Source organism: Ptychodera flava (assembly GCF_041260155.1).
Source record: "Ptychodera flava strain L36383 chromosome 23 unlocalized genomic scaffold, AS_Pfla_20210202 Scaffold_24__1_contigs__length_23054250_pilon, whole genome shotgun sequence".
NCBI classification, from domain to species: domain Eukaryota; kingdom Metazoa; phylum Hemichordata; class Enteropneusta; family Ptychoderidae; genus Ptychodera; species Ptychodera flava.
Genome location: NW_027248278.1, coordinates 2,544,314 through 2,572,216, shown reverse-complemented (window position 1 = coordinate 2,572,216; position 27,903 = coordinate 2,544,314). Strand labels below are relative to the sequence as shown.

The 27,903-nt window shown below is 37.4% G+C and overlaps 2 protein-coding genes across 2 annotated transcripts in view; one reads left to right on the top strand and one right to left on the bottom strand.

The window, feature by feature from the left end:
- Nucleotides 1–27,903, bottom strand: part of LOC139124777 (putative hydroxypyruvate isomerase) — a 315,395-nt gene that overhangs the window by 236,555 nt on the left and 50,937 nt on the right. The window lies entirely within an intron of this gene.
- Nucleotides 1–27,903, top strand: part of LOC139125101 (programmed cell death 6-interacting protein-like) — a 96,177-nt gene that overhangs the window by 62,287 nt on the left and 5,987 nt on the right. Inside the window, 4 exon segments of the mRNA XM_070691212.1 lie at nucleotides 7,466–7,625; nucleotides 20,827–20,975; nucleotides 26,643–26,768; nucleotides 26,994–27,162. Coding sequence (XP_070547313.1) covers nucleotides 7,466–7,625; nucleotides 20,827–20,975; nucleotides 26,643–26,768; nucleotides 26,994–27,162 — 604 coding nt within the window.

Below are 27,903 nucleotides of genomic sequence, written 5' to 3'. Positions count from 1 at the left end.
CTGAACTATCTTTAGGCAGTTTATACTGTAGCTTAGAATTTTTTTTGATTGATGTATTTAATCATCTTTTGGGTTCTTTGGGTCCATATCTCACCTCATGCCCCTACATCATCAACTATTTACCAATAACTCCATGCCAACAACCAATTACCTGACCTGGCCACACATTAGAGAAGGTACAGCGTCATTGACGGTATTTTTCAAAGTTGGTACAAGGACATTGACCTATGTCATACATATGTACGTCGATTTGTTTTGTGATACGATCCAATATGGTCGCTAGGCAGCCATTTTATTACGATGTTTTCATGTACAGAGCCATAACTCGACATATTTCCACCAGTATCATTCAAAGTTGACATTGACCTATTTCATACATATGCTCGTCAATTTGTTTTCACGTCATGTAGCAGTAACATGTCAATTATTGAAGTTTCGTAAGTAGGCTGATATGTCAAGAAATATGTACTGCATCAAATTCATGAAACTTTATACTGACGTTAACTGATGTTAAGCTCACATTGCTTTAACATTGAAAAAGACATTTATCAGTGTCATTTTAATTAATTTGTAATTGCATAAGTAATGAACTTTCCTAATTAGGGTGATATAGCCACAAATTAATACAACGTCAAATGTGATGAAACGTGATACAGATGTTGATCTCATAGTGTTGTAAATACTGCATCAAACTTTATGAAATATGGTACCAGTGATAATCTGTTAAGTGTTAGAATTGTATGCAAAAATGTTTTGCAACATCCTGTTGATTAATTCCTAGTTGACTCATTTTATGAACTTTAGGATGGTGGCCTACATTGGTTTTATGTTTTCATCACCATGGAAAACTATTCTTGGCCATTGAGCGCCATCTATATCAAAGTATTTTATCACAGACCTAATTAATGAAGAGGACTCTATCCTCTCTGAGGACATGTAATCAAAGTACCCATTATTAACAAGTGGGGCTGTGTCATCAACGATGACTTGTTCATCTAAGAAAATAACTACAGCATACTGATTTTCTAATATATCCCATGTTCAATAGTAATCAATCATGGACAAACCACCTACACCTATTATCTGGATTATCTTAAATATCACAATAGAGCTATATCAGATTAATATAAAATTATGATGAAATCTGCGAGTTTGTATTTTTGGGCAATTTTTGCCATTTTTGTTCAAAAATTTGTTTCTCAAAACTACTCTTCTGATAGTTTTTACATTAATATTTGGTATACAGACAGGTTCCTTCAAATGAATGTAATGTGATATATTGAAATTATGATAAAAACAGCAAATTTGTATTGCTGGGGCAATTTTTGCCATTTTAGGTCATAAAGATTTATTCTCAAAAACTACTTGTCTGATAGCTTTGATATTTGGTAGACATGTTCTTAGGGATGATCTTAACCCTTTGAGCGCTGCAATTTTTCCCACCCACACCGCTGCAATTTTTCCCACCAACCCCCGCTGCAATTTTTCCACCAAACTATAGTGTGCAACTTTTACCAATTTGTGAATTTTTCTCTCATGTTCCTGACAGTTTTGGACCAAATGAACATCACATTTTATAAGCTTCAGATTTTTATCAAAATTTTAGAAAAAAGTAGAAAAAATTGGACTGGTGTATATTTTGATACAGACGACAAAAATTGACTTTGGCCCTCAAAGGGTTAATGTGACATTGCATATTTTTGCAGCTATTTTTTGCCAGTTTTGGTCAGTCCATCTTAAAATGAGCTATAAAAGATTTCCACCTTCATTAACATGTGTCACAAAATCGTTATTCTTTACATAATTCAGCGGAGCTCTATCGACCATTAGGTCACTTGTAATTACAGCTTATCAAATCATGGTAATTACAGATTGGGACTGTGTCATTTGGAATGACTTGTTCTCCGTTGTGTTCTACCCATTGATATTTGATGGACATCATAGTGAGTTTCAAACCTGTCTTCAAAATCTTTCACAGGTGCTGAATTCAAGACTTCTGTTGCCTTCATATCTTGTTTTTAGCTACTATAGTCTATAGTCTATAGAAGCTATTGGGATGGGTATCCGTCCGGCGTCAGTCTGTATGTATGTATGTATGTATGTATGTATATATGTATGTCCGTTTGTGAGGCGTCCGTCCACTCAAATATCTTGAGAACCGCACTACTTACTGATTTGATATTTGTTGTGTAGATGAAAAATATGATTTTGAGAAACTGTCCTTTTTTAATGATTTGATATTGTTGAAAATATGCAAATTAGCGCCAAAAAGGCATTTTTGGTAAAAAATCTTCTTCATAACCGCTAATCAGACAGCTTTGAAACTTTGTATTGGCCTACAGGTCCCCAGGGATGACCCAAGTTAGATTTGTTCAAAATGTGATGAAATATGCAAATTTGTATTTTTAAGGAAGTTTTCTGTCATTTTTGGTCAAAACTTTAAATCACCAAAACAGCTTGTCTGACATCTTTGATATTTGGTATACAGGTTCCTACAGATGAACTAAATATGATATATTGAATATATGACAAAATCTGTAATTTTGTATTTTTGGTGCAATTTTTGCCATTTTTGGTCAAAATATCTGTTTCTCAAAAGTTACTCATCTGATAGCTTTGATATTTGGTATATAGGTTCATAGACTTTACCTTAATGTAATGTATTGAAATTATGATGAACTCATCATTTCTGTATTTTTGCAGCAAATTTTGCCATTTTTGGTCAGGCCATCCTGAAATGAGCTATCAAAGATATCCACCTTCTTCATCAATACATGTGTCACAAAAAGTTATTCTCTACCCAACACAGCAGAGCTCTGTCAACTGTTGGGTCTTTTATTTTTCAAAACCACTGGTCAGACTGCTTTAATATTTGGTTTACAGGTCCCTAGGATGACCTCAATGAGATAATTTCATACAGTTAGGAAATAATTAATTTTGTATCCATGTCTATAGTAGCTTCAGGGACTTTGGCCCTATGTTTATCCTTTTAAATGTTATGTCACAAAAACTCAGACATTCATTTTCCCTTGCCAAGTAATCAGTAAATGACTTATGCAAAGAATTTGACAAGTTTTGGCTTGTTTTACCAGTTACATGCTGAATTCCTGGACACTGGTACTATCAATAACTCTGAATTTTAGTTGGCTCCATACATAGATGAGGTTGGCAGGTAGATATTGTCCGTTGAAATTTATAGCGTATTTTTTAGCTCATATTTGGTATGTATATAAATACCAACAGAGCTTATATGGTGAGTCGGTGCATCTGTATGTATGTATGTATGTATGTATGAATGTATGTATATGTGTGTTGATGTATGTCCGTCACACGCAAAAGCTCCCAAAACGCGGCACCTACCATCACAGTATTTGGTGTACAGGTAGACCCAGGGGTTGAGATGTGACATTGTTCATATACAAATGTAAGTGTCAAAAATATGCAAATGAGGTAAGAAAAAGGAGAAATTCCTGCAAATGTGTGGGAGTGGTGGCATTAACTGCAACAGCCCACACATCTGATTTGGAGATTCTGTAATCTCTAACCTATTTGTATGCAGTGTACCTATTATGTGTAGGAGTGGTGGCAGTGACTGAAACAGGCTGACCTTGAGTCATTTCCTGTCATTATTCATTAACTGATATATATTGGTAGACCTGCTGAAACCATGAAGGACTGTGTTGAAACATTCCTCTGCTAAGCCTGTTCCAAAGTTGATCTCCAGTACCTAAAGTTTCAGAGCTCATTACTTTTGTCATTGTTTGTTTTTCTGGTTTAAATATTTCTCGATGGACCAATTCAAACCAAATATGAGCACACTGTCCTTGACGGTATTTTTATTGACATTTGCTAATGTATGTAGGATCTGCTTGTCCCATTGCTGCAGAAGTTGATATGCATGTTTCTAAAGTTTACCTCCAGTACCTATGTTGTAGACCTTATTTGCTGTTGTCATTCTTGTTTTTCTGGTTGTACTGTGTAGAAATCATTGTCATAATATCAATGTAGAATTTTGCTGCACTGAACAGATAGAAATAACATTCATCGTTGACCTTTGGTACCAATACTACTTGTATGTACCAATTCTTATCAAACATGAGCAATACCGTATCATTAGCGGTATGTTTTACATTTTCTCTTGTGTAGATGCATTTTTAGTAAAAAGTGTAAAACCAAAGTGTATTTCACAGATCATGGTTTCTGGTTCAAACAAGTGGCTAAGCAAAAATTTCTTATTGAAGAAAATATCTCAAGCCTTACTATCTAAGATATTGAGTAAATTTGAGTATTTGAAACGCCTGTTTCATCTGAGAAGTTAACCCTTTGAGTGCTGTAATTTTTCACCGAAATTTTAGTGCAACATTTTACCAAATTTTATTAATTTTTCTGTAACTTTTTTTGATAATTTTTGACCAAATGGACCATTTCCTCAGCTTCAGCTCTTTATCAAAATTTTGCAAAAGTCAGAAAAAATTTGACTGAGGTATATTCTGTAAAGGCGACAAAATTGACTTTGGCGCTCAAAGGGTCAATGGAGTTACAGTGAATATGTTGTAAAATAAAACAAGCAATATATATTTGCTAAAGTCTGTTTGTTCAGCTGTCAAATCAGCTTACACCTACTGTGTCTCACTGTGCCAAGAGGTGAAAAATACTCTTGTCAGGCAATTTGAAGTTTTATCTGTCTGTTGTGTCACCTTATGTGAAAAGTTTTATCTATGTTTTGTGAACACACCACCGCTAAGTTGAGGAAAGACAGGAGGGTTTATTGCAAAAAGGAGAACGTAAACGCCAACAAACTCAGCGGCTGAATTAATGAATAAATGAGTGAATGGGAGCGATGAGACAAAGGCTTGATGATGTAGTGTCGTGTGCAAACGTGGCTGATTGGCTGGGAAGGAGGATTGATAACAGTCATGGGTAGAAGAGCCGATTGGCTAAGGGGACGACAGTGAAGATGTAAGGAAGGCAGATAGCTAGGTGTAATCACAAAACACATCTGTGATAAAACACAGATTTCGTGTTGTGTCACCTTATGTGAAAAGTTTTATCTGTCGGTGTGTTTAGGTGATATATAATTGCAGTGATCGAAATAATCGGTGGCAATGGTGGCATTTGCCACCAAAAACTGTCAATCTGCCACCAAAATTTTTTTCTGGTGGTATTTTTCTGCCACTAAATTTTGGGTCATCATGTCATCGATCCTACAGCTTGAATGAAGGAACACTAGTCTGAAGGAACACGCGTTGTCTGACGGCGGAAAAACTCATTAGCCAAAAAAACCCCAAACTAATTGCGACATTTTGGCATGAATGAAAACACAGCGTGAATCCAAACTTGTGATTGGCTGATCTCCATATCGATGACAGCAGCTTTTGTACACTTGACATGTTGTTGCCCTGTGTGATAGCCGCATATGCAGTCGTACGGCACAAGATAAAAGCATGTTGTAACATTTTGAAAACAAAGCCAAACTGCAGCCTGCATGAATTAAATAACAATAAATACTTGCAATTCATTAGCCAGTACAGGGCTCAAAAATTCCTATCGCCCGACGCCCGTGGCTAGTGAATTTTGCGTTTGGGCAAGTAAAATCAATATGCTTCCCGTCCGACGGGCAAGTGCACCAGCGGTTGAATTAACTAAGCTCTGGACAATTCAAGCTTGAAAACGTATTTCATTAGGTCTGTACACGCCTACAATCATTGTAAGTCCTTCAACTCTCAAAAGTTTTTTCTGAAAACCCTTGAAAATCCGCCCGACATCGCAAAATAATCGTTCTTGCTGTTGTAAAACACAAAAAGTCGTAAAAATACAGTTTTGCGACATGTTCTCTCCGACGACACAGAGTGAACTCACTGTTTTGTATGTGTGCCGTAAAGTGGTATGCTCTTGACAGTGGTTGCCATTCTCTTTGTGCAAGTGCAGCATGAGTCGTATGACAGTCGATCGGCTTCACGCGATAGTGTAATTGCACCCTGTGCTTGGTAAATGGATGTCAACTTATTCGAAGCCATGGATCTCGGCAATGCTCACTGTTCAACGTAAATCAACACCCAGTAGAAAAAGTACAAGTTTACATCGTAGTCGAAACGGGCTCAGTCGACCAAGGAGGCCACATATTGCAGCTACGTAGTGCGTGAGATGCAGTTTCAAATTACGTGACCTTGGTTGTTAGAAATCGGCTCTCACTTACAGAAAACAAATCTGCACTGAAGAGTAACGAAAACGAAACTTGAATCTGCTCTCTTGACGAATACATTTATCAAAATAAAACTTTGAAAGACGGCTGTGCTCAGTGAGTAAACATGTAAACAGGTAAAAGGGTTGCAGATGTACATGTGTGTATGCATTGGCAGATAAACACTAGCAGAGCAGTTGTTTGTGATCTCAGCTTGATAATAAAGAGCAGCAGCCAGCTATGCACAAATCACACAATCTTATTACTCTTATGCAAAGATTTTAATTTGGATTAGGTTGTGGAAAAATTCCAAATTCAAAGATGTTTTCTAGATGGCCAAATCTACAGAAAAAAACTAAAGTAGTCTCACATTTCTTCTGCGACATTTCAGATTTGGTAATAGTCCTTCAATTTAACAAGAATGCAGTTCATGTTTGAATCTGTTTTTTCCCTCTTTGAATTCACTTCATATGGCCAATCTCTTGCTTTTTGTTACAAATTACTGGTACAGTTATTAGAAATTTTGGGCAAGTAATTTTTCCTGTGGGGCAAGTAAAAATGAAATTCACGTGTCCCACGGTTGGTAAGTTTGAAAATTTTTTTCGAGGCCTGCAGTATGGCTTGATTTTTTGTGACGTGTACTCACCATATTTTCAAGAATTTATAAATTAGAATGAGAATGTGGCAATGACAAAATGTTGTATTATACCGATCACAAACTGCCACCAGATTTTTCATAATTGCCACCTGATTTTATATCCGGTGGCAAACTTTTGCCACAAGAAATAAATAAGTATTTCTATCCCCGAATTGTATATGTTTGATATGTCGGTGATGTGAGTTTTATCTGTTTGATGCGTCTGGTGATATGAAGTTTTCTCTGTCTGTTGTGTGAACTTTTAGGTGAAAATAACTTAGGAAAACCTCAGATAAAGCCATTCAGTGGATATAAAAATGAACAAGCTGTGCATTTTATGAACATTTAAGAAAACTGACATAAAACAGCTGAACAAATTCACTTTCTTTGTCCACAAGATCAATCAAAAGAACTTTCCTGGTCAAAGTAAAATAAAAGCCCAGAACCTTTGAGATAGGTTGCACCATGAACCATTGCTGTCACTCAACCGTGAGTCATAAGTTGACAGACTTGTTTTTTATAGTATATACACATGTAAATATGAATAGAATAACCAAGTTGTTCTCTTTCAGTTTTTGTGTCCAAAATGTTGACTGTTAAATAGTGTATTCCATTTCTTGTCTGTTTATTTGTATTTTTTTGATCAGAGTGAAATAGCCAGTGGTATACCTGCAGCTGGTGCTACTGCAACGGCTCAAGGCAGTGCTGCAGTCAGTGAGCTGAAACTGTTGATGGAAGAAGTTGAAACACTGAAAGCAGAAAGAAACGTCATTGAACAAGAACTGAAAGATGCTACTGTGAATATGAGTAAGTAGCTTGATCAAGTCAGGTTCCAACAGTCCTTATTTAAGTCAGTTTACAACAGTGTAGCCATTCTAATTCAAATCCTACAAACACATTATCTTATTTCATGCAGACCAGTCACCATGACAAACCATACTTGGGTTTAAAATCATTCATGTAGTTGTCGACACTTCAAAGTAAAAAGTGCAACTACTGAAAGTTAAATGATATCTGTGGCAGAGGGTTTGAAAGTGTGGTGGATTTGTCAAAACTGACTTTCTCTTAGCAAACATTGTCACAAACTCTTCTATCATTGTTTCATGCTTGCCATCCTTGTTGTTTTGCATTTTTTAGCTTTCAGTTGCCATGATAAAAGAAGCTATTAGGGTAGTAGCTATCAAGTATACATGCCGTATTTTGTGGGTTCAAACCCAATTGAAAACTACCTGTATCGTCTGTCTGTATGCTGTATGTATATATGTATGTATGTATGTATGTATGTATGTATGTATGTATGTATGTTTGCTGTATGTATGTATGCTGTATGTATGTATGTACGTATGTATGTATGTATGTCTGTCTGTCTGTCTGTATGTATGTATGTTTTTATGTATGTATATATGTATGTATTTATGTGTAAGTGTATATGCCATTGTTTGTCCACTCAGTTTTCTCAAAAGCAGTGGCACTTATCAGCTTTAAATTTGCTGTGTACAAGTGTGCTGGGTTAAGGATAGAATTTTCAAGATCCTTAACGTCATAGCTCTGAAAATATGCAAATGATCAAACTGAATGCAGAAATGATGGATAATCTTAAACATCAAAATTACAGAACATAGACTTTTGAAATTTTGTGAGAATAGTTCTACTGGGCTGCAAGGCCTAGCTTCTTCGAGATTGTTGCTTGATATTATATAAATGGTCAAATAAGTGTAAATAATTGTCAAAAAATCCTAAACTTTGAAACTAGTTACTCTTCCTATTTGGATACATATTTATGTTTGTTCAAATCAAGTTTTCACATGATTAGTATGTAAATAAGAAAAATTAAAAACTTATTAGAAATTATTTCTGTATGACTTGAGTAGTTACTTAATAATTTGTTCAAACCAAAGTTGGTAGAATGACTGATATGGAAATAAGCAATAAAAATGTGAAAAATAGTCAGAAATTACGAGCTCAAAAACTATGGACCATAAGGCTTTGAAATTAGTAGACATATTCCCATTGTGATGCAAATTTAATTGTGTGCAAATAGTGTTTTTAAGATGACTATTATGCAAATGAACAAAATAAATCTGTGAAAATTTTATATTTAAATCCGAATTGTCCGACATCTATGACTTTAATAGTTGGTAGATATGCATCTTGAATAAATGACATGTACTAACATGAGCAAATAAATGACATGTACTAAAATGAGCAAATAAATGTGGAAAATGGTCAAAAATTGCAGACTCATAAGTTACTGGCCAGAGGAATTTGAAACATTGCTGAAATATTCATGTTTTGATGCAATTTAAGATAATTTCAATTTAAATTGATCAGTTATATGTATAGAGTAATATGCAAATGAGCCAACTGAATAATGGAAAGGATGAAAAGACCAATTCTTCACTGAATACTCATTTACTGTTCTGTAATCTGCAAGTTTGTTTGATCAAGTTGACAGAATGATATGCAAATGATCTAATAGTACAATTTGATTGCAATTATGTTGTCTCAGTGAGAATGTTCTAATATCAAAGATTTCTAAGTGTTGTGAAAAGTGAAAATTTATGCAGTTTCTCCTGATCTATTTGTAATATTGTCACATGGTATTGAACCCCATTTTTACCTTCTCATGTCTATTTATAGACGGAGAAGGTATTAGATTTGAAAACCAGTATGCTGGTGTCAACTTCTACTTCCATCTGTCAACTTCTACTTCCATCTGTCAACTTTACTTCTGTCAAGATCCGTTGACGTCATGCCATTGTGATGGTCATATCATAAACTGGTGGGGGTGTTCATGGTTCAGGTTGAGATGTAGGAAAACGTTTTTGAGCTGTGACAAAAATCAAGGGGCTTAGCGGCATAGCTACAGTGTTAAGCCTTTCTCCAAGGTTTCTTAGCTGACTATACGATCTATTACAGACTACTGAGCTGACGTTAGGGGTACTCACTTTGTGTTTGCTCACTCTGTGTGCGCTAGTGTTTGGTACTGCGTTGCGTGGATATCCCCTCATGGCCTCACGTGATATGGGCCTGTTGCATAACCTGCAGATAATCATATGCTATGCCTCTGAGTCTGAAAACGGTCATTGTGTAAGCCTGTCGGCATTTTCGTAGCATTTTTTCTCATTTAATTTTGCAAAATATCAGCGAGTACCTCAATATTTCAAGATAACTCTTTCTTCCCAATCGTTTCCTGGAGTTTCAGAGTCATATGAAAGAAAATGAGTGAAAGTTTTAGACAGGAAAATGGGACGTCGGCCATGTTCAATGTAATACAGTACAATCAGAAGTTTTAATATGTGGAGGAAATAACTAACAAACACCGTTCATGATGTCCGCCCTCTAGAGGCAGACCTTCCTATATGAAATACCGCATTTGATGCTTGTGGAAAGCTTGACCACACAAAGGAGCATTTTAACTTTTAGAAAATGACAATTGAATGAGAGGGTATTCTGAAAATGTCAAATACTGAGGAAAAATGCGCAAATATTCAAAATAACTGGTTAACTGACTGGTCAGCCATAAAAAACAATGAAAATGTTTATGATCAAAGTTTTTGAGATGTGCACATTTTAACAAATACAGGAATTATTAACATTAGAAATTTAAGACCAAACTATTTTTAGCTCACGTGTGTAAACACGTGGGCTATTGTCATAGCGATGTCTGTCTGTCTGTCTGTCTGTGTGTGTGTGTCTGTCTGTCTGTCTGTTTACACGATAACTCAAAAACGCCTGAACGGATTCAAGTCAGATTTTGTACACAGGTACCATGTGCTACTTGCAAGAACTGATTAGATTTTGGTTAGCGTGGCTTGCATATTAATGAAGTTATGCAATATCGTTTTTTTCCATACAATGGTTTCCCTATGGAGACGGTAATGACAGTGTAGACATATATCAAGAAATACTGCACAAAATTTCATGAAACTTTTCACAGATGACAATCTCAGAACATTATGATGATACTGTGAGTGTCATGTCAATTATCTTCTCATTTGCATATTTAATGAACATTTGTTATTAGTGAGATAACTCTGAAATTCCTGCACCAAATTTGATAATACTTGCAACAAATATTGATCTAATATATATCTAATTATACTTAGAAGCATTAGGCAGTGTCAAGTTAATAAATAGCTCATTTGCATATTTTATGAAGGTTTGTAATTAGTCATATAACTCCGATATAACTTCACCAAATGTGATGAAATCTGCTGCAGATACTGTTCCGACTGATATCTAACTGTAGTGTAAAGCATTTAGAAGTGTGAAATTAATTAAGGGTTCATTTGCATATTTAATGAACTTTGTAATTAGGTATATAACTCTGAATTACAGCACCTAAGTCAGTATAGTGTTACCCAGTGATATAAACTCGGTGGACTTACCAAGTCTTTGTTGTACTGGGTGGTTCCGCAGAGGCTTTACGTTGATACGTCTGCTGGCTTCGGCGGGATATATCGTTCTGCTGTAGCGTGGAGGGGAAATGCGTAATGTACGAGGCTAGGCATTCCATGAATACAACGGCGGCGCAGCACCTGTGCAGGAGGGCGCCGCCAACGGCCGAAAGCCCGCATTTCACTACACTCTCCCCTCTTTTATTTTCTGCAGGAATGGTTATTCTAGGGATCTAGAAGACTGAGAGGTTAATTTTACAAGGCCGCCAGCTAGCAATGTTACTGGCTAGACCTTGACATTTAAAATGGCTGCCAGCTAGCGATGTTACTGGCAAGATATAAAGCCATCCCTAGTGATAAATTCGCCTTGTATTGTTAACTGTTGCCTTAAGGAGGCGCACCAAATCAGTCCCCCTTGTCTTGGCAACAGCTACGGCAACATCCCCTATTAAGGCTGGGGTGCTGATGGTAGTGCCCCCGAGATACGGAAAATCGGTTCCTATCAATAACCGATCACTGGGCACTTCTTTCAATGCTCTTCGCTGCCATTGATCAAAATTGGCCGTTACGATGAAAACCCGAAGTAGCAGTTTTTGAAAGCTTTTGTCCACCGCCTTACTGTGTTGATGGTACCTGTAAAGTTGTGGATATATATTCGTTGCCGTGGCGAACACCATTCCTTTACCATTTGGAGGGCCTGACAATAGACATCTGACCCATAGTGATCCCCATGGGGTCCCCAAATGTGTAGCATTAGGGGCTTCTCTGGCACACTAAGAAGTGAAGCCTCTGTACTATTGGTCGTGATGTCGAACAGGCCACCTGGATCCCAAGGCCAGTCCCTCTCATCTCTTGTCGTCCCTTTATCGGCCGCCCCTGTAACTGGAGTACTGTATCCTGTTGGTCTTTGTATTTTGTGTACTCCAGATCCGTTTAGCCCACTTACCAGCCGAGCTTTAGGATTCTTACCATTAGGACTGCCAGTTGGTAATCGGACGACATCATCCACAGTCTCCTTGAAGAAACTCCAGTTTCGATGTACTCGATTACAATAATGACATCCACCACATGGCAGGACGTCTTGTGCTACTCCGTGTTCGAAGTATGCACATTGTTTTCTGGAGTCGTACAATTCCATCTTCCAGCGTACACTTCCATCTCGTTTTCGCACCAGGACTGGAGCAGAGGCCCATTCAGATGGTGATGGTTTTATTACGCCAGTTTCCAACATTTTCTTTAGATGGGTCTCTTCTTCATCTGCAAAATGCATTGGTGTTCTTCGCATCCGTTGTTTGATCGGCTGGCTATCTTTGGTATCGATGCTGTGAGTGATTGCAGTGAAGTTTCCAAGGTCAAAATCGTCTTTGGCGAAAACGTCAGCGTATTCCTGTAGAAGTGACTTTAGCTGTTGGCATTGCTTTTCTTGTAGGTTCTTACAAAATTTTTCAAACAGGTCCTCTAGATGAGGGGGTAGCCCACCACTTGGCTTAGGGCTTTGGTCCACTTCCTGTTCAGTTTCCTGTGCGTGTGTCTTACCTGTACACTGTTGGACAGAAATCACACTGGCTTCAACTGCTGATGCAATTGGATTCTCCTTTTTGAGAACTACATACGGATCTGTAGGGTTAAGTAAACAAACCTTTGGCGATTGTTCCCCCGGATGTATTGTTCTCATCATCATCACCCCCAAATTTGGTACTGGGTCTACTATGTAGTCTGACATTCCCACAGTAAGAGTGCAGGGAACTCTGACTACTGAGTGTGATGGGACAACTGTTCGTTTCCTTACCATAACGTTTGCAATTTTCGGAGTCTTGTCCGGATGTCCAAAAGTCATGGGTATATTTTCCTTACCTATGTGGAGCCAGTTTGTATCCATGTTCATAGTAGCTCCTTGGGTTTGTAGAAAATCAATTCCAAGTATCATTTCATCTCCGATAGGGGCGACATAGATTTTTTCTTGGAAACTGGTGCCTCCCAGCTGTATGTTCACTGGCCCTACCAAGTTTCCTGTCATTGTCTTCTGTCTACAAGCCGTCTGCATGGTGATTTGACGGAGTATCGGAGGTTTATCTTCCAGATTGTTGTACACTTTGTCAGAAATTATAGTAACTTCTGCAGCAGTGTCGATGATTGCAGTAATCGGTTGTCCTTCGATCATCACTGGAATGCTGTACATGGAACTGGATACCAATTGATTAATAACAACCTCTGGTACAGGCTTGTTATCTGTTGAGGTGAAAGAAACTTCTGGCTCCTTTGCCAATGGAACATGTGAATTTAGTTGTTCGTTATTCGATGTGTCACTTACCTCCATGGCATGTTCGGTGTTGTCCCTTGTGTCCGTTGAGTTGATAACAACCTTTTCTGTTTCAATAGTTTGCATGACCTCTTGCTCTTTGGAATTCGCCTCTGCCAGTGAAGCTTCTGAAGTTTGATGTTCAACCTTTGTTGTTGCTTCCTTGGCTTGCTCGGTTTCATCCCTTGCATCAGAGCTTGGAGGTACTTCAGTTGTTAGTCTGTCTTTATTACCTGGTGTCACCCCTGTAGAGGTTGGTGACACACTTTTCTCACAGACTTTTTCCAGCTCACTAGGTGGTGTTGTTTCGGTGAAACTCTCTTCTTCCTTAGAAGCATTGAGGCCCTTGGTATCGCTATGGGCCAAACTCAGGCCTCCGGGTTTGACCCTTTGGTGTTTAACGGCTTGGACAAGGTTTTCTTTTCAGGTGCTTCAGCCCTTGTTCGACTTTGGTGTGGGCAGTCCCTTTCGAAATGTCCAATTTCTCCGCAACCATAGCAGCCTCGATTTCTTGGAGATGGTGATCGGCTTCTAGGAGCTTGTTTTTGATTTACCACCTTTGTGAGTTCTGCTAATTGGGACGTTACTGTATATAGTGTCGCACTCATAGCAGACATCTGGGTTTCCATGCGTGACATCCTCCCCTCCATTGCACTTGTTCCATCTGTCTTACTAGCTTGGAACTTCATGCGTTGTTCTGGAGTAGGTGACCTCCCTCCTTCTTGGTCATATCGGGATGTTGACCGCACTTTATAAATGTCCCTCGTCCGGTCTGGCTCTGGACTGACAAACCGCACTTCTCTTCTGCTGGTTCTGGCACCAAATATTTCCCGGTGGTTATATTGGTACCATTTAATACTATCCAAGGCTGTCTCGATGCTTGCAGGTCTTTGGTTGGCTACCGACTCACCTGCTTCACGGTCGTAACATCCTTGACAGAACTTCATTACAGCCTGTTGCTCCAAGGTAGCGTCACTGTAATCCCGGAAGGCACGTGCTGCAAGAGAATATACCCTACCTGCCCATTCTTCTAAAGTTTCGTCAGGATGTTGTCTTGACTGGGCGAATTGAAGCTGGGTCGATTCGGGAAGATCTCGTGAACATGGTAGCTGATCCCCTCATTACGCTCGGTGATCATGGTGTAGTAATCACTTGCCTTGCCATCCAGACACCAGCACAGATAATTTTTGCAATCACTGAAGGACAGGTCTTGCGTCTCAGCAAACTTGGTGAACTTCAGTTGAAACGCTCGCCAATTACCAGACCCATCATACACCAAAGTCTTGGGCACTGATACGGGAATAGATGGTGGGTATCGATCTGTCCTTCTACGACGCTGGTAGTATGCTGGCTCCCTTGGTACTTCTGTCTGATAGCCCCCATAATACTCTCCAGTGGTTGGAGGATATCGGTCGGGTGTCGGCTGATAAGACATTGGAAACTCCCGATGGTCTGGTGGATAATCACTGAAATCTGACCTCTCTTGCCTTCTCCGACAAGAATAGCGTTTTCGCCAACTCTCCCTCTCGGAAGGTCTGGTACCTACCTGTGGAAGTTCCCGCCATGTACGTCTTCGGGTAGCTTCATGATGTTGGGTCAGTTTATCTACCCTATCCATCCACTCTTCCATGCTGTCTTTTACACTCCCTTCGGATTCACTGTCCAATTCCCCCTGAGTAGGTGGGATTATGGCATGTGCACCTTTAGTTTGTGTCGGTGGTGAAGATTGGTGTTTCCGTTTAGTTTCGAAAACAGCCATCTCCATAAATTTATCTGAAGGGGTGAACCGTGGTATCGAGCAGACCATTTCATATGTGATCTTACCGTATTTCTGACGCAATTTGTCCATCTTCTTTGCAATGTTCCTTCCCACACCAGGTAAGTATTCCAGTTCTTAACGGTGCAGGTGTTGAGATCAATCTTCATGATTGCGACAGATGGAATATTTAATTCCCAAATATAAAGTTACAGATCAGTACTTTATTTCAACACAAGCAATAATATGCGTAATGCCAACAATAATTGCCTGGCAATGATTTGTGTTGTTTTATTAAAATTACACACCAGTATTCTATTTCAACACAAACAATAATATGCGATATGCCAACAATAATTGCCTGGCAAAAACTTGTGTTGTTCTATCGTTGAACTGGTGCTAATAATAAAAAGCGTTTATTTCCCGCAGTACAGTGCAGAGTAATAAAGAAAGATGATTGAAAATACTCAAATATTACCCGCAATGGAATACAGAGTAATATATGAAAATTGGCACTGTAAAATACACTTACTCGCAATTAAATACAGAGTAATAATAATGTAATACAGTCGGAGTGTTACTCAAATTTCCCACAATATGTCAGCAAAACGTTACGTGACTTTGCAGAGAAATTGACGGAAAGTGCTTTCTTTATTCAATAAAATGCACAATAGCTAGGTCGGAACACAACAAAAATTCAGTTCTTTATAAAACGACCTTTTAAAAATGTCTTGAAACTCGAAAATAAAAAAGGTGTTTTACAACAAAAACGGGAAACGAGGCACAAAAATACAAAAATACAAAAAACGATGTCTCGAAAGAATGGAAACGAGACACGAAAATACAGACTGTACGAAAATACAAAAAACGATGTCTCGAAAGAATGGAAACGAGACACGAAAATACAGACTGTACGAAAATACAAAAAACGATGTCTCGAAAGAATGGAAACGAGACACGGAAAGGGAAAAATAAATGTCCCTTAAAATGACCAAAGAACTGTGCGTCACCGGTCTATAATTGATGTTTCGTGAGCACAGAATGAAAAAAGAACTTGAGATGTTAATGTTCCCCTATTACGCTATTTTTTGCACCACTGAATGGTAGAATTCCGAAACTGGTGGTGAATATTTCGTTGACCGCACAAAAGCAGTGCAAACTTGGTGTGCGTAATTCGCTATTGTCAGCAAGAAAAAGGTGCGAGGAAATCTGGCTGCCACCACAGAAGTACCACACAAAAATTTCCCGCCAACAATTTATTTCACCAAAAATGAGCGAATGAACTTACACCCAGATGAAGAAACTTACTTAAAACAGTTACAGCGAGGTTGCCTTCCCCTGTTCCGTCGCAAGCTTTACTGCAACACCTGGAAGCTTGTTCTTGATTTTCTCTTAGCCGCCACAAGCTTCTAAGTCTCTCACCTGAAGAAACTGTGCTACAGCTAATTTATTTGGGGCAAGTGTTGAAAATCAAAAAAGCACTTGGGCGTCCCAACTCTACTCGTAAAACTTTCCAAGCACTCTGGCGTATTCTACCTACTCGTATACTCGTACTTTCAATTATGAATACGCCACGTAACTCTACTCGTATCACTTTCAAGTGGAAGGCCACGTCACGAGTTTTTCCGTGAGGTACTCCGACTTCTACTTAGAGAAATAAAACTCTAAGTTTTCTCGCCTTTTCCCACAAAGGTTCGGAAAAGTCGCAGCGCCAATTATAGTGTTACCCAGTGATATAAACTCGGTGGACTTACCAAGTCTTTGTCGCACTGGATGATCCGCAGAAGGCTTTACGTTGAGACGTCTGCTGGCTTCGGCGGGATATATCGTTCTGCTGTAGCGTGGAGGGGAAATGCGTAATGTACGAGGCTAGGCATTCCATGAATACAACGGCGGCGCAGCACCTGTGCAGGAGGGCGCCGCCAACGGCCGAAAGCCCGCATTTCACTACATCAGTGAAATTGGGTACAGATATTGTTTTGATAAATATCTAATTGTACTGAGAAGCATTTGGCAGTATCAAGTTAACAAATACGTCTTTTGCATATTTTATGAAGTTTAGTAATTAGTGATATAACTCTAAAATAACTGCACCAAATGTGCTGAAATCTGCTGCAGATACTGATCCGACAGATATCTAATTGTGGTGTAGAGCATTTAGTTGTGTGAAGTTAATTAAGGGTTCATTTGCATATTAATGAACTTTGTAATTAGTGATTTTACTCCAAAATTAAAGCATTAAATTTGATGAAACTTGCTACAGATGTTGATCTGATAAATATCCAATTGTACTGAGAAGCATTGAGCAGTGTCAAGTTAATAATTAGCTCATTTGCATATTCCTTGAAGTCTTATAATTAGTCATATAACTCCGAAATAATTGCATCAAATGTGATGAACACTGCTGCACATACTGATACGACAGATATCTAACTGTGTTGTAAAGCATTTAGTAGTATAAAGTTAATTAAGGGTTCATTTGCATATTTAATAGACTTTGTAGTTAGGTATATAACTCTGAAATTTTGGCACTAAAATTTGGTGAAACTTGCTACAGATATTGATTTGATAAATATTTAATTGTGCTTTGAATCATTGAACAGTGTCAAGTTAATGTAGGGCTTATTTGCATATTTAATGAGCTTTGTAATAAGTGACATTACTCTAAAATTACAGCATTAAATTAAATAAAACGTGCTACAAATGTTGATCTGATGGATATCTAATTGTCCCATAAAGCATTGAGCAGTGTCAAGTTAATTGACTGCTCATTCCCATATTAAATAAAGTTTTGTAATTAGTGATTAAACTCAAAGTCTAAAAAACCCTGCTACATATAGTGATAACATATTGTTCTCATTGTTCTGTGAAGCGTACTACTATTAATTAACCTGTTGTAAAACACGTGAGCATATTCAGTTCATATCTGGTTTCAGGGATGGGACAGGTTGGAAATGAGGGGTGAGGAGACAAAGGCACTCCTATTGCTGCATGTGGATGCAGCCACACCATTCCATTGACAGCATACTTATTCACTTTGTTGTGTTCAAGTTCCATATTGTACTGACAGTCATACAAAGATAACATAAGCAAATCAAATCAAATTAGAAAAGGATCAATGCTGTTGTGAGCATTTTGCTGAACATGGCTGATTTTCATATTTCGCCCTATATATTTAGTATCCAGCAAAGGCATATTTTATGTAAAGTCAAAATTAACACTACATTGCTGACAATATATGTTACCGTTTCTGAATGAACTTTTCTTTTTAGCTACTATAGACTACAGTCTATAGAAGCTATTGGGATGGGTATCCGTCCGGCGTCCGGCGTAAATCTGTATGTATGTATGTATGTATGTATGTATGTATGTATGTCCGTTTGTGAGGCGTCCGTCCACTCAAATATCCTGAGAACTGCAGTACTTACTGATTTGATATTTGTTGTGTGGATAAAATATATGATTTGAGAAACGATTTTATTAATTTTTGATATTGTTGAAATATGCAAATTAGCCCCAAAAAGGCGTTTTTGGTATAAAATCTTCTTCTTCATAACCACTGGTCAGACAGCTTTGTTATTTGGTATACAGGTCCCTAGGGATAACCCAACTTAGATTTGTTAAAATTGTGATGAAATATGCAAATCTGTTTTTTTACGGAATTTTTTTCCATTTTTGGTCAGGCCATCCTGAATGAGCTATCCAAGATATCCACCTTCTTCATCAATACATGTGTCACAAAAGGTTATTCTCTACATAACACAGCAGAGCTCTGTCAACTGGTTGACTCACTTGTTTTTTCATAACCGCTGGTCAGACAGCTTTAATATTTGGTTACAGGTCCCTAGGATGACCTTAGGGAGATAATTTCATACAGTCAGGAAAGACTTAATTTTGTATCCATGTCTATAGTACTTCAGGGACTTTTGCCCTATGTTTTAAATTATAGTATATTAGTACTTCAAACAGATTAACAGTTATCATGATGTCAACCCATAATTTTACTTCACAAGACTGTAATTCTGCCAATTTTAGCTCACATTTGGTTATACCAATGTGAGGTTATCGTATAAGCTGAAGTCGATGGCGTCTGTATGTATGTGTGTATGTATGTATGTATGTATGTATGTATGTATGTATGTATGTATGTACGTACAGTATGTCTGTCAACATCAAAAACACGCAAACCGCTGCACGTTCCAGCTTGGTATTTGGTGTGTGGATGCATCCTGGGCTATAGATGGGATTTTGTTCAAATGAAGTCTGCGTTGCCAAAATTATGCAAATGAGCTTACAAAATGTGAAAATGGTCAAGAATCAATAACTCAAGAACCACTGTTTTGATTGCTTTGAAAATTTGTGTGCAAGTACCTTAGGTGAACCTTATACAGTTTTACGAATATTGTAAAGATATCCTTAATTTTGTATTTTTGCTGAATTTTTTGGTGTCTATTTTTGTTGTTGACATTTGCTTATGTATTTAGGAGAAGTTGATATGCATGTTCCTAAAGATGACCTCCAGTACCTAAGTTGGAGACCTTATTTGCTTTTGTCATTCTTTCTTTTCCTGGTTTAAATATTTCTTGAATGGACCAATTCAAACCAAATGTGAGCACATAGTGTCCTTGACGGTATTTTTTGTATTTTTCAGTCATTTATAAATTTTGCACTGCACAAGATGATTGAACAAATTGCAATGTTTGAATTTGTAAACTCAAAGAATAAAAATCCTTTGGTCACAGATTAAATTATTTTTTGAAAAGAAATTTACTTTTAAACACTTTTTGCATATATTCTTTACATGGTCATGTATTTCAAGGAAAATATGCCTTATTAAAAACAGTAATTTCTTCACTTTTAATTTTTTTTCAATACTATGACAATTATCAGCCATGAGGTTTTACAAACACAAGACCAGATAAGCGTTTTCATCATTTCCATAGGACTTTTGGAAATTCCATTAAAAACAGTTAAAAGTGACTTAAAATGTTCACTTGGTATACATTTAATTTACAGATGCCAGGTTGTGTATTTCACATACACTCAGGTCAGCAGGGAAGTGTGTCATTACTATTTTGGACTGTTAATTCTTATTTCTGAATTATTTAACTTTTTTCCACATTGAACTATCATTAGGCAGTTTATACTGTAGCTTAGAATTATTTTGATTGATATATTTAATCATCTTTTGGGTTCTTTGGGTCCACATCGCACCTCATACCCCTACATCATCAACCATTTGCCAACAACTCCATGCCAACAACCAATTCCCTGACCTGGCCACACATTAGAGAAGGTACAGCGTCATTGACAGTATTTTTATTAATGGCAATATTTTCTGTAGTAGTAGTAGTAGTATTTATTTATTATTGTGACCTGCAACTCTCAGGTTGCCCAGCCCTATGGCCTTATAAGTCACCATTTACAACAAGTACAATAACAGAAAATGAGGAATTGATAGTTGATCTATACAAGTATGTAAACTAAAAGAAGTGTTGATATAGTCACCATTGGCTATGTTCCAATTCTATGAAAATCTCTGGACTGTTTCAGAATCAGAATTCCTATCAGCATTGACAGCTGATGGCGTGATTGATGAAGAGACAATGTCAAACAAAAAACTTGATGAAACCTACCAGACACTGATAGACCAAGTTAATGAAAACATTGACAGACAAGATAGACTTCTGGCAAATATTGAGGTGAGTGACACGGTGTTAACTTTATTTAAATGAAGTACAAATATTGAGGTGAGTGACACGGTGTTTACTTTATTTAAATGAAGTACAAATATTGAGGTGAGTGACACGGTGTTTACTTTATTTAAATGAAGTACAAATATTGAGGTGAGTGACACGGTGTTTACTTTATTGAAATGAAGTACAAATATTGAGGTGAGTGACAGTGTTTACTTTATTGAAATGAAGTACAAATATTGAGGTGAGTGACACGGTGTTTACTTTATTTAAATGAAGTACAAATATTAAGGTTAGTGACACAGTGTTTACTTTATGAAATGAAGTACAAATATTGAGGTGAGTGACACAGTGCGTACTTTATTAAATGAAGTACAAATATTGAGGTGAGTGACACGGTGTTTACTTTATTTAAATGACCTTTGACCTCAAATATACACATTTGTCCATAACTCAGTAACCACAAATGCCATACCCTTCGTATTTGGTATGATGGGAGACCTTATGACGCCACATACTGTACCTCATTAATTATGCACATATATAATTCTGAGCAAGCCAATAGAGCTGGATGTCTGATTTTTGGTATATAGGGATAACTAAAGAATAGAAATTTTTTGACAAAATGTCATGTGACCTCGATGACCTTTTACCTAAAATATACGTTTATGTCAATAAATAAGTAACCACAAGTGCTATGTCCTTTATATTTAGTAGGATGGGAGACCTTATGACAACACACGCTTTACCTCATTAATTATGCACATATCTAATTCTGGGCAAGCGAATAGAGCTAGAGGTCTGATTTTTGGCATATAGGGATTAATTAGCAATACAATTTTTTTTTCCCAAAATGTCACGTGACCTCGATGACCTTTGACCTTGATTATATATATATATATATATATATATATATATATATATATATATATATATATATATATATATATATATATATATATATATATATATATATATATATATATATATATATGCATAACTCAGTAACCACAAGTTCTATACCCTTCAATTTTGATAGGATATTAGACCTTAAGATGTCACATCTTGTACCTCATTTATTATGCACATATGTATTTCTTGGCTGGCCAATACAGCTAGAGGTCTGATCTTTTTTCCCGATTTAGAACCATAACTTAGACATGCCTCATGTGTTTCAAATTGGGAACAACGACATAGACCTATGTGCCCATAGATCTCAACATATACACTCCAGTGATACTTCTTAATGACCACATTTCCCTGCCCCATCAAGACTAATACTCCTATTACAAGTGGGGACTATATCATTGTCAATGACTTGTTGTACATACATGCTCGATTGAACGTACCACGGCACAGTAGGTGCATACAGCACGGCGCTGATGGGTGAGAAAAATCAATCACATGATCATTTGTAGATCTGTACTTTATCATATCGATATGTTTATTTCCGTAACATTGTGACGCTACCAAAGTTAGGCAAACGCAAAATTTACAATGAAATATACATTATATATGTCAAGTTCTGTCATTGTGTCAACATCGCCCTTCCAACGTGCATTCTATGGAGACGTCATCGATCTTGATGGTACTTGTCATGTGCACAGCAGAAAACGCCAAATGAATGTTTTTGTTTTGCAAGTTTGTGTACAAAACAGCTTTTCTAGGCGGCTACAACGTATCAAAATGAACGTGTTTGTATGCCGGGATTGTTGAGAGGCTTAGCTAAGAAGAGTACTTCAACGTAGAATGGTCTATTTGCTTTAGCTTTACCAAAAAAAATTGACAATTTGATCCATATTTCAACTTTAAAATGCAGTGGTCATCGCGCTGCGCATGCGTGACTTATTTGTTGATAAAATACATTTTTGTAAACATAAGTCTTCTCAACTTCAATCGGAGTGAGATGGGAGCAGTCCCTCATTTTGTTAGTGCCTCTGTACAAAATTTTCAGATTGGAAACAAACTTCAGTTGTGCATTTCTATTTATACCTCATGTAAGGTTACGAACATTGAGACAATACACTCAGTTTAGTTACTGCACAGTCAGGGTAAAAAAAATGGGGTTTGATCTCACGTGGTCACGCTGGTTGTACGTAATGCTATGTACAGTACAGGAAAAATACATCACTATAAATGATCAACATTGTATATATATTTAGCCCAGCAACAAGCACAATGCTTCACACAAATTTACACTCAAGACCATGATTGGCAAGCCAGAGCAGGAGATGCTGTTGCTTTGATAAGGGAGTCTGTCACCGCTTGACATACACAGATATAAGAGAATCTGGTCCCACAACATACCGGTCCCATGACAACTTTGCCCAGGACCCACTGTTGATCACCATTGCTAATTTTTCTGGTAATACGTGACAAGAAAGTCAAATGACGGGAAAGAATGGACAAAATGAGCGGGTTTTTTGCCACATTTGACAGGAAAATTGCACGGCTACACATAGGGACGTGTGGAGAGATCTTGTGAAGTACAACAGTCATGACATTGTTGGCCGTGAGGGGTACATTATTGCTATTACTTTAGAGTTTTTGCCTTGCCAGTGAATATGTAGATGTGGAAAAGATATGGAGCCACAATAATGATTAATGGGATATACCGTATTATAAGTAATAATCTTGGGATAGGATGTCACAAAATTTACTTTTATGACAACGCTGTAATTATAATTTCCAATGGTGTAGATATTGTCAGATGATCTTTCAGTGTTGTAAGATTGAAAAGTTGAACTTAACATTAAACTGAGATGTGTCTTTATCCAACATTTTCAAACATCAAATTCTTTTGCAAACATGACTTTTTTGCTCACGTGTTGACACACGTGAGCATATGTCGCAGCGATGTCTATCTGTGTGTCTATCTGTGTGTCTGTCTGTCTGTCTGTGTGTCTGTCTGTCTGTGTACTCAATATCTCAAAACGGCTCATCAGATCAGAATCAAATCTGGTACATAGATTCAGTTTGCAAATGGCAAGAACTGATTAGTTTTTGGTGGGTGTGGCTTGCTTACTTTTTGCTCATTTGCATAATTAATGATTTTAGAAAAAACTGATATATATTGACAACGACTGCACACAATTTGATGAGATTTGCTACAAATGTTGACCACACCAAGATCTATCAGCTTTGAAAGATATTAAGGGGTGACGTGAAAGATAATTACTAATTTGCATGTTTAATGAAATTTCCTAATTAGGAGTATATATCTGGATTTACTCGATCAAAATTGACGAAACTTGGTATGCATATTGAAGATACTATGATTTAACATTATTGAAAGTCATTAAGCATTCTACTTCATCCAAATCCTAATTTGCATATTTAATGACCTTTTGAAATTAAGGCCATATATTTGAAGTTACATGACCAAAATTGATGAAACTTGCTTTGTACATTAAAGATACTATGATAGAATATTATTAAATGTCACTAAGCATTTTTACATCAGCCAATTCCTAATTTGCATATTTTATGAACTTTCCTAATTAGGGGTATTTATCTGAATTGACGAGACCAAAGTTGATGAAACTGCCTATGTACATTAAAGATACTATGATAGAACATTGTTGAAAGTCATTAAGCATTTGAAGTTTAGCCAATTCCTTATTTGCATATTTAATGAACTTTCATAATCAGGGATATTTATCTGTATTGACAAGACCAAAGTTGACGAAACTTGCTATGTACATTAAAGATACTATGATACGACATTATTGAAAGTCATTAAGCATTTTTCCTTCATCCAGCTCCCAATTTGCATATTTAATGAATTTTTGAAATTAAGGATATATATTTGAATTTACATGACCAAAATTGATGAAACTTTCTATGTACATGAAAGATACTATTATGTAGGCTAACATTATTGAAAGGCATTAAGCATTTTTACTTCAGCCAATTCCTAATTTGTGTATTTAATGAACTTTCCTAATTAGGGATATATACTTGGATTTATTTGATCAAAATTGGCATAACATGCTATGTACATTGATGATTATACCAGGTTATATCAATATTGGAAGTTATTAGTTCCAGAGACCAGCTCTGGAACTGTTAGTTTTTGCTCACTTTCCTTCTTTCTTTCTTTTTCTTTCTTTCTTTCTTTCTTTCTTTCTTTCTTTCTTTCTTTCTTTCTTTCTTTCTCTATTTCCGGTATTACTATCATGAACATGCTATACACAAATTTTACCTTAATACCCAGAATGCATTGCAACACGCTTATGACGTCATCGCTCAGCTCGGACGGGTTTTACGGGCATTTCTTGTGTGTTTATTTATTTATTTTTTATTCTGCATTGCTCGACTATCATATTGCGTTCAGCTATTAATAATTCTAGCTTTTTTTCGCTTTGTTTTTTGTTGCTTTTTGATTTTATTTTTCTCTAAATACTCGCCGTACGTGGCTATACTGTTTCGCCCGAATGTAACAATGGCGGCACATAAGATGGCTTCGCTCGCATAGACAGAGAAAATTAAGCTTTCCCTAAATTTACAAGCGCGGCTGGGTACATCGTGTACCTAGGCGAGGTGGGTGTGCTCGAAAACGAAGGTCAATGCAAAATTTGGATTCAAAATCGGCTGTTTTGGCGGAGAAACTGCCCGCCGTATTTCTGAGGAGCCACCAGCGGTTTTTCCCCGGTTTTTCCTATATCAGTCTGCGAGGCCGTTAACACACAGGCCGGTAACACACAGCCGTCACCGCACCGGCGCCGGCATGCGTTGGCTGCACGTTAAAGCAGCTCAACTTTCCAAGATCAAACGGTCAGTATCTCGTGAAAACAGCGACATTGCAATGAAAATTGTTTTAGTCTGTGCTTTTAATCAAATGAAAATGCATGTGGCCTCGGTTTTCAATTTTAACTGCGTAGGTCCGATGTTTCCTCTCGTCTGATCATCGTCGTAAACCACGCACCTCTTTACGGCAACAACTCAGCGCTACCCGTCAAGCGATTGATTTTTGCGTAGATCAGCGGAGCGAAAATTATTGCTCTGGCTCGCGAGAATGTCGTCTGATATACATTTCCGTGCGTTGTCGCCCCCGTATGTATCTGTTTCGTTTTTACCGTACATGTAGGCATTTGTAATCTGTGGACTGCCTTGCTTTTAGTTGTATATCATTGTGTTTACTGCTAGCAGCCCTATAGGTACGTGCTTGAATATTAAAATCCAAAGCACTCTTTCATTCTGCACCTATCTTTGTCACACATTCTCTTGTTTCTTCCGCTGCTCTGGTCTCTGGAACTTCGCTTTTGCTTGCAAATGCTTTCTAGTTTCTCATTTAATTTTTCATGTCAGCTAATTTATAGTTTGCATATCTAATGAGCTTTCAAAGTTTGGAATATATAGTTTGAAGGACTTGACCAAAGGCAATTACACTTGCTATATAAAGTGGTGATACAATGACAGCAGTCAAAGAAATTAATATTTTTTTCAGCTAATGACCTATAGAGTTAATCTGTGGTGAATATGTTGATCATAATACTTTCAATGAAGTTGCAAACATGTGGCAAAGGTTCAGATTTACACATAACTGCAGCATTTACAGTTCATATCTGGTTTAGTAGCAGTTGCTTGGCGTACAGCATTAGCAGTAATGTACTTCAGTTATATAACAAATTCATTATGATTATTACTTTACAATTTTCAACAGAGAGCTAATTACAAGTTTTGTCAAGAAAAACAATCCAATGCTGGGGCCATTCAAAGAGAAAAGGTTTAAAACAACTAGCAGCAGGCCATGATGCTTATATGGAACTACTCAGTAACCTCAGAGAAGGAATTAAGGTAAAATATTTTATATGGTTTATTGACACTTCAACAGAAACAACAATGTAGCCTATTTCAAAATCATTTTCCACTTCTGCTTTATTGGAATACCTAGCAACACTATTGCCAATTTCAAAATCATTTTTCACGTCCGTTTTATTTTAATACTTACTTGCCAATATGTTCCAAACATTGAATTACAATTCAGTGTTTTTCATTAAAATTGGATATTATATTTTTCAGTTCTACAATGATCTGACACCACTGCTAGTCCGGTATCAAAGTAAAGTTAGTGATTTAGTGTTTGCAAGGAAAACAGAAAAAGAGGAATTACTGAAAGACTTGCAACAAAATATTGTCAACCAACCCACAGGTACAGCACCAACTGTACCAAGTCATCACGGAGGTCAAGGTAATATAAATGTATCAATTTGGAAAAGTGTGACTGTTTCATGTAAACTCATTCATCAGACAGTCTTGCTGTAACATTCACTTGCATGCCATTCAGATTACTGCACTTGTCCGTAAGCTTCAGGAAATCATTAAATGAGTTTCTGTGTTTGATTTGACAACCTATATAGTTCACATCCCATACAGTTCACACATTCTCGCAGGCCAGAGCAATAATTTCCGCTCCGCTGACCTACGCAAAAATCAAGCTCTGGCAGATTACGCCGGGAAACTGCGGAAGTATGAATGGGGTTAATTAATTATTCATGAGAACATATCATCAGAATTAGCCAATCACGAATACGTTTTACAAAGTCATGTCAGGTCGTAAGCTCCTCATTGTCTGTGTGTACACAATCGAGCTTTCAGGGCCTGAGATCCTCTGGTTCTGTTGCACCTCTTCCGATATATGTTGCATTAAATCCGACAGCTTTCAAAATTTTGACTGTTTTTCTGTCATGATCGAGAGCAACGGCGACACCATGTGAATACTATGGCTTCGATAGGTACACAGACTACGGCCATCAATGAACCCTACTCGGTCCCACTGCAAGGTCGTCCCCGTACACTCAGTGTGACTATTTTCGGACGATCTCGGTTCGGACATTCAAAGACATGCTGTTCGTTGTACTCACTTTGCTCCGTATTGATAGCGTTTTACAATTCATGATACCGCATATTAAGTCAGGTGACGCTGCTGTTC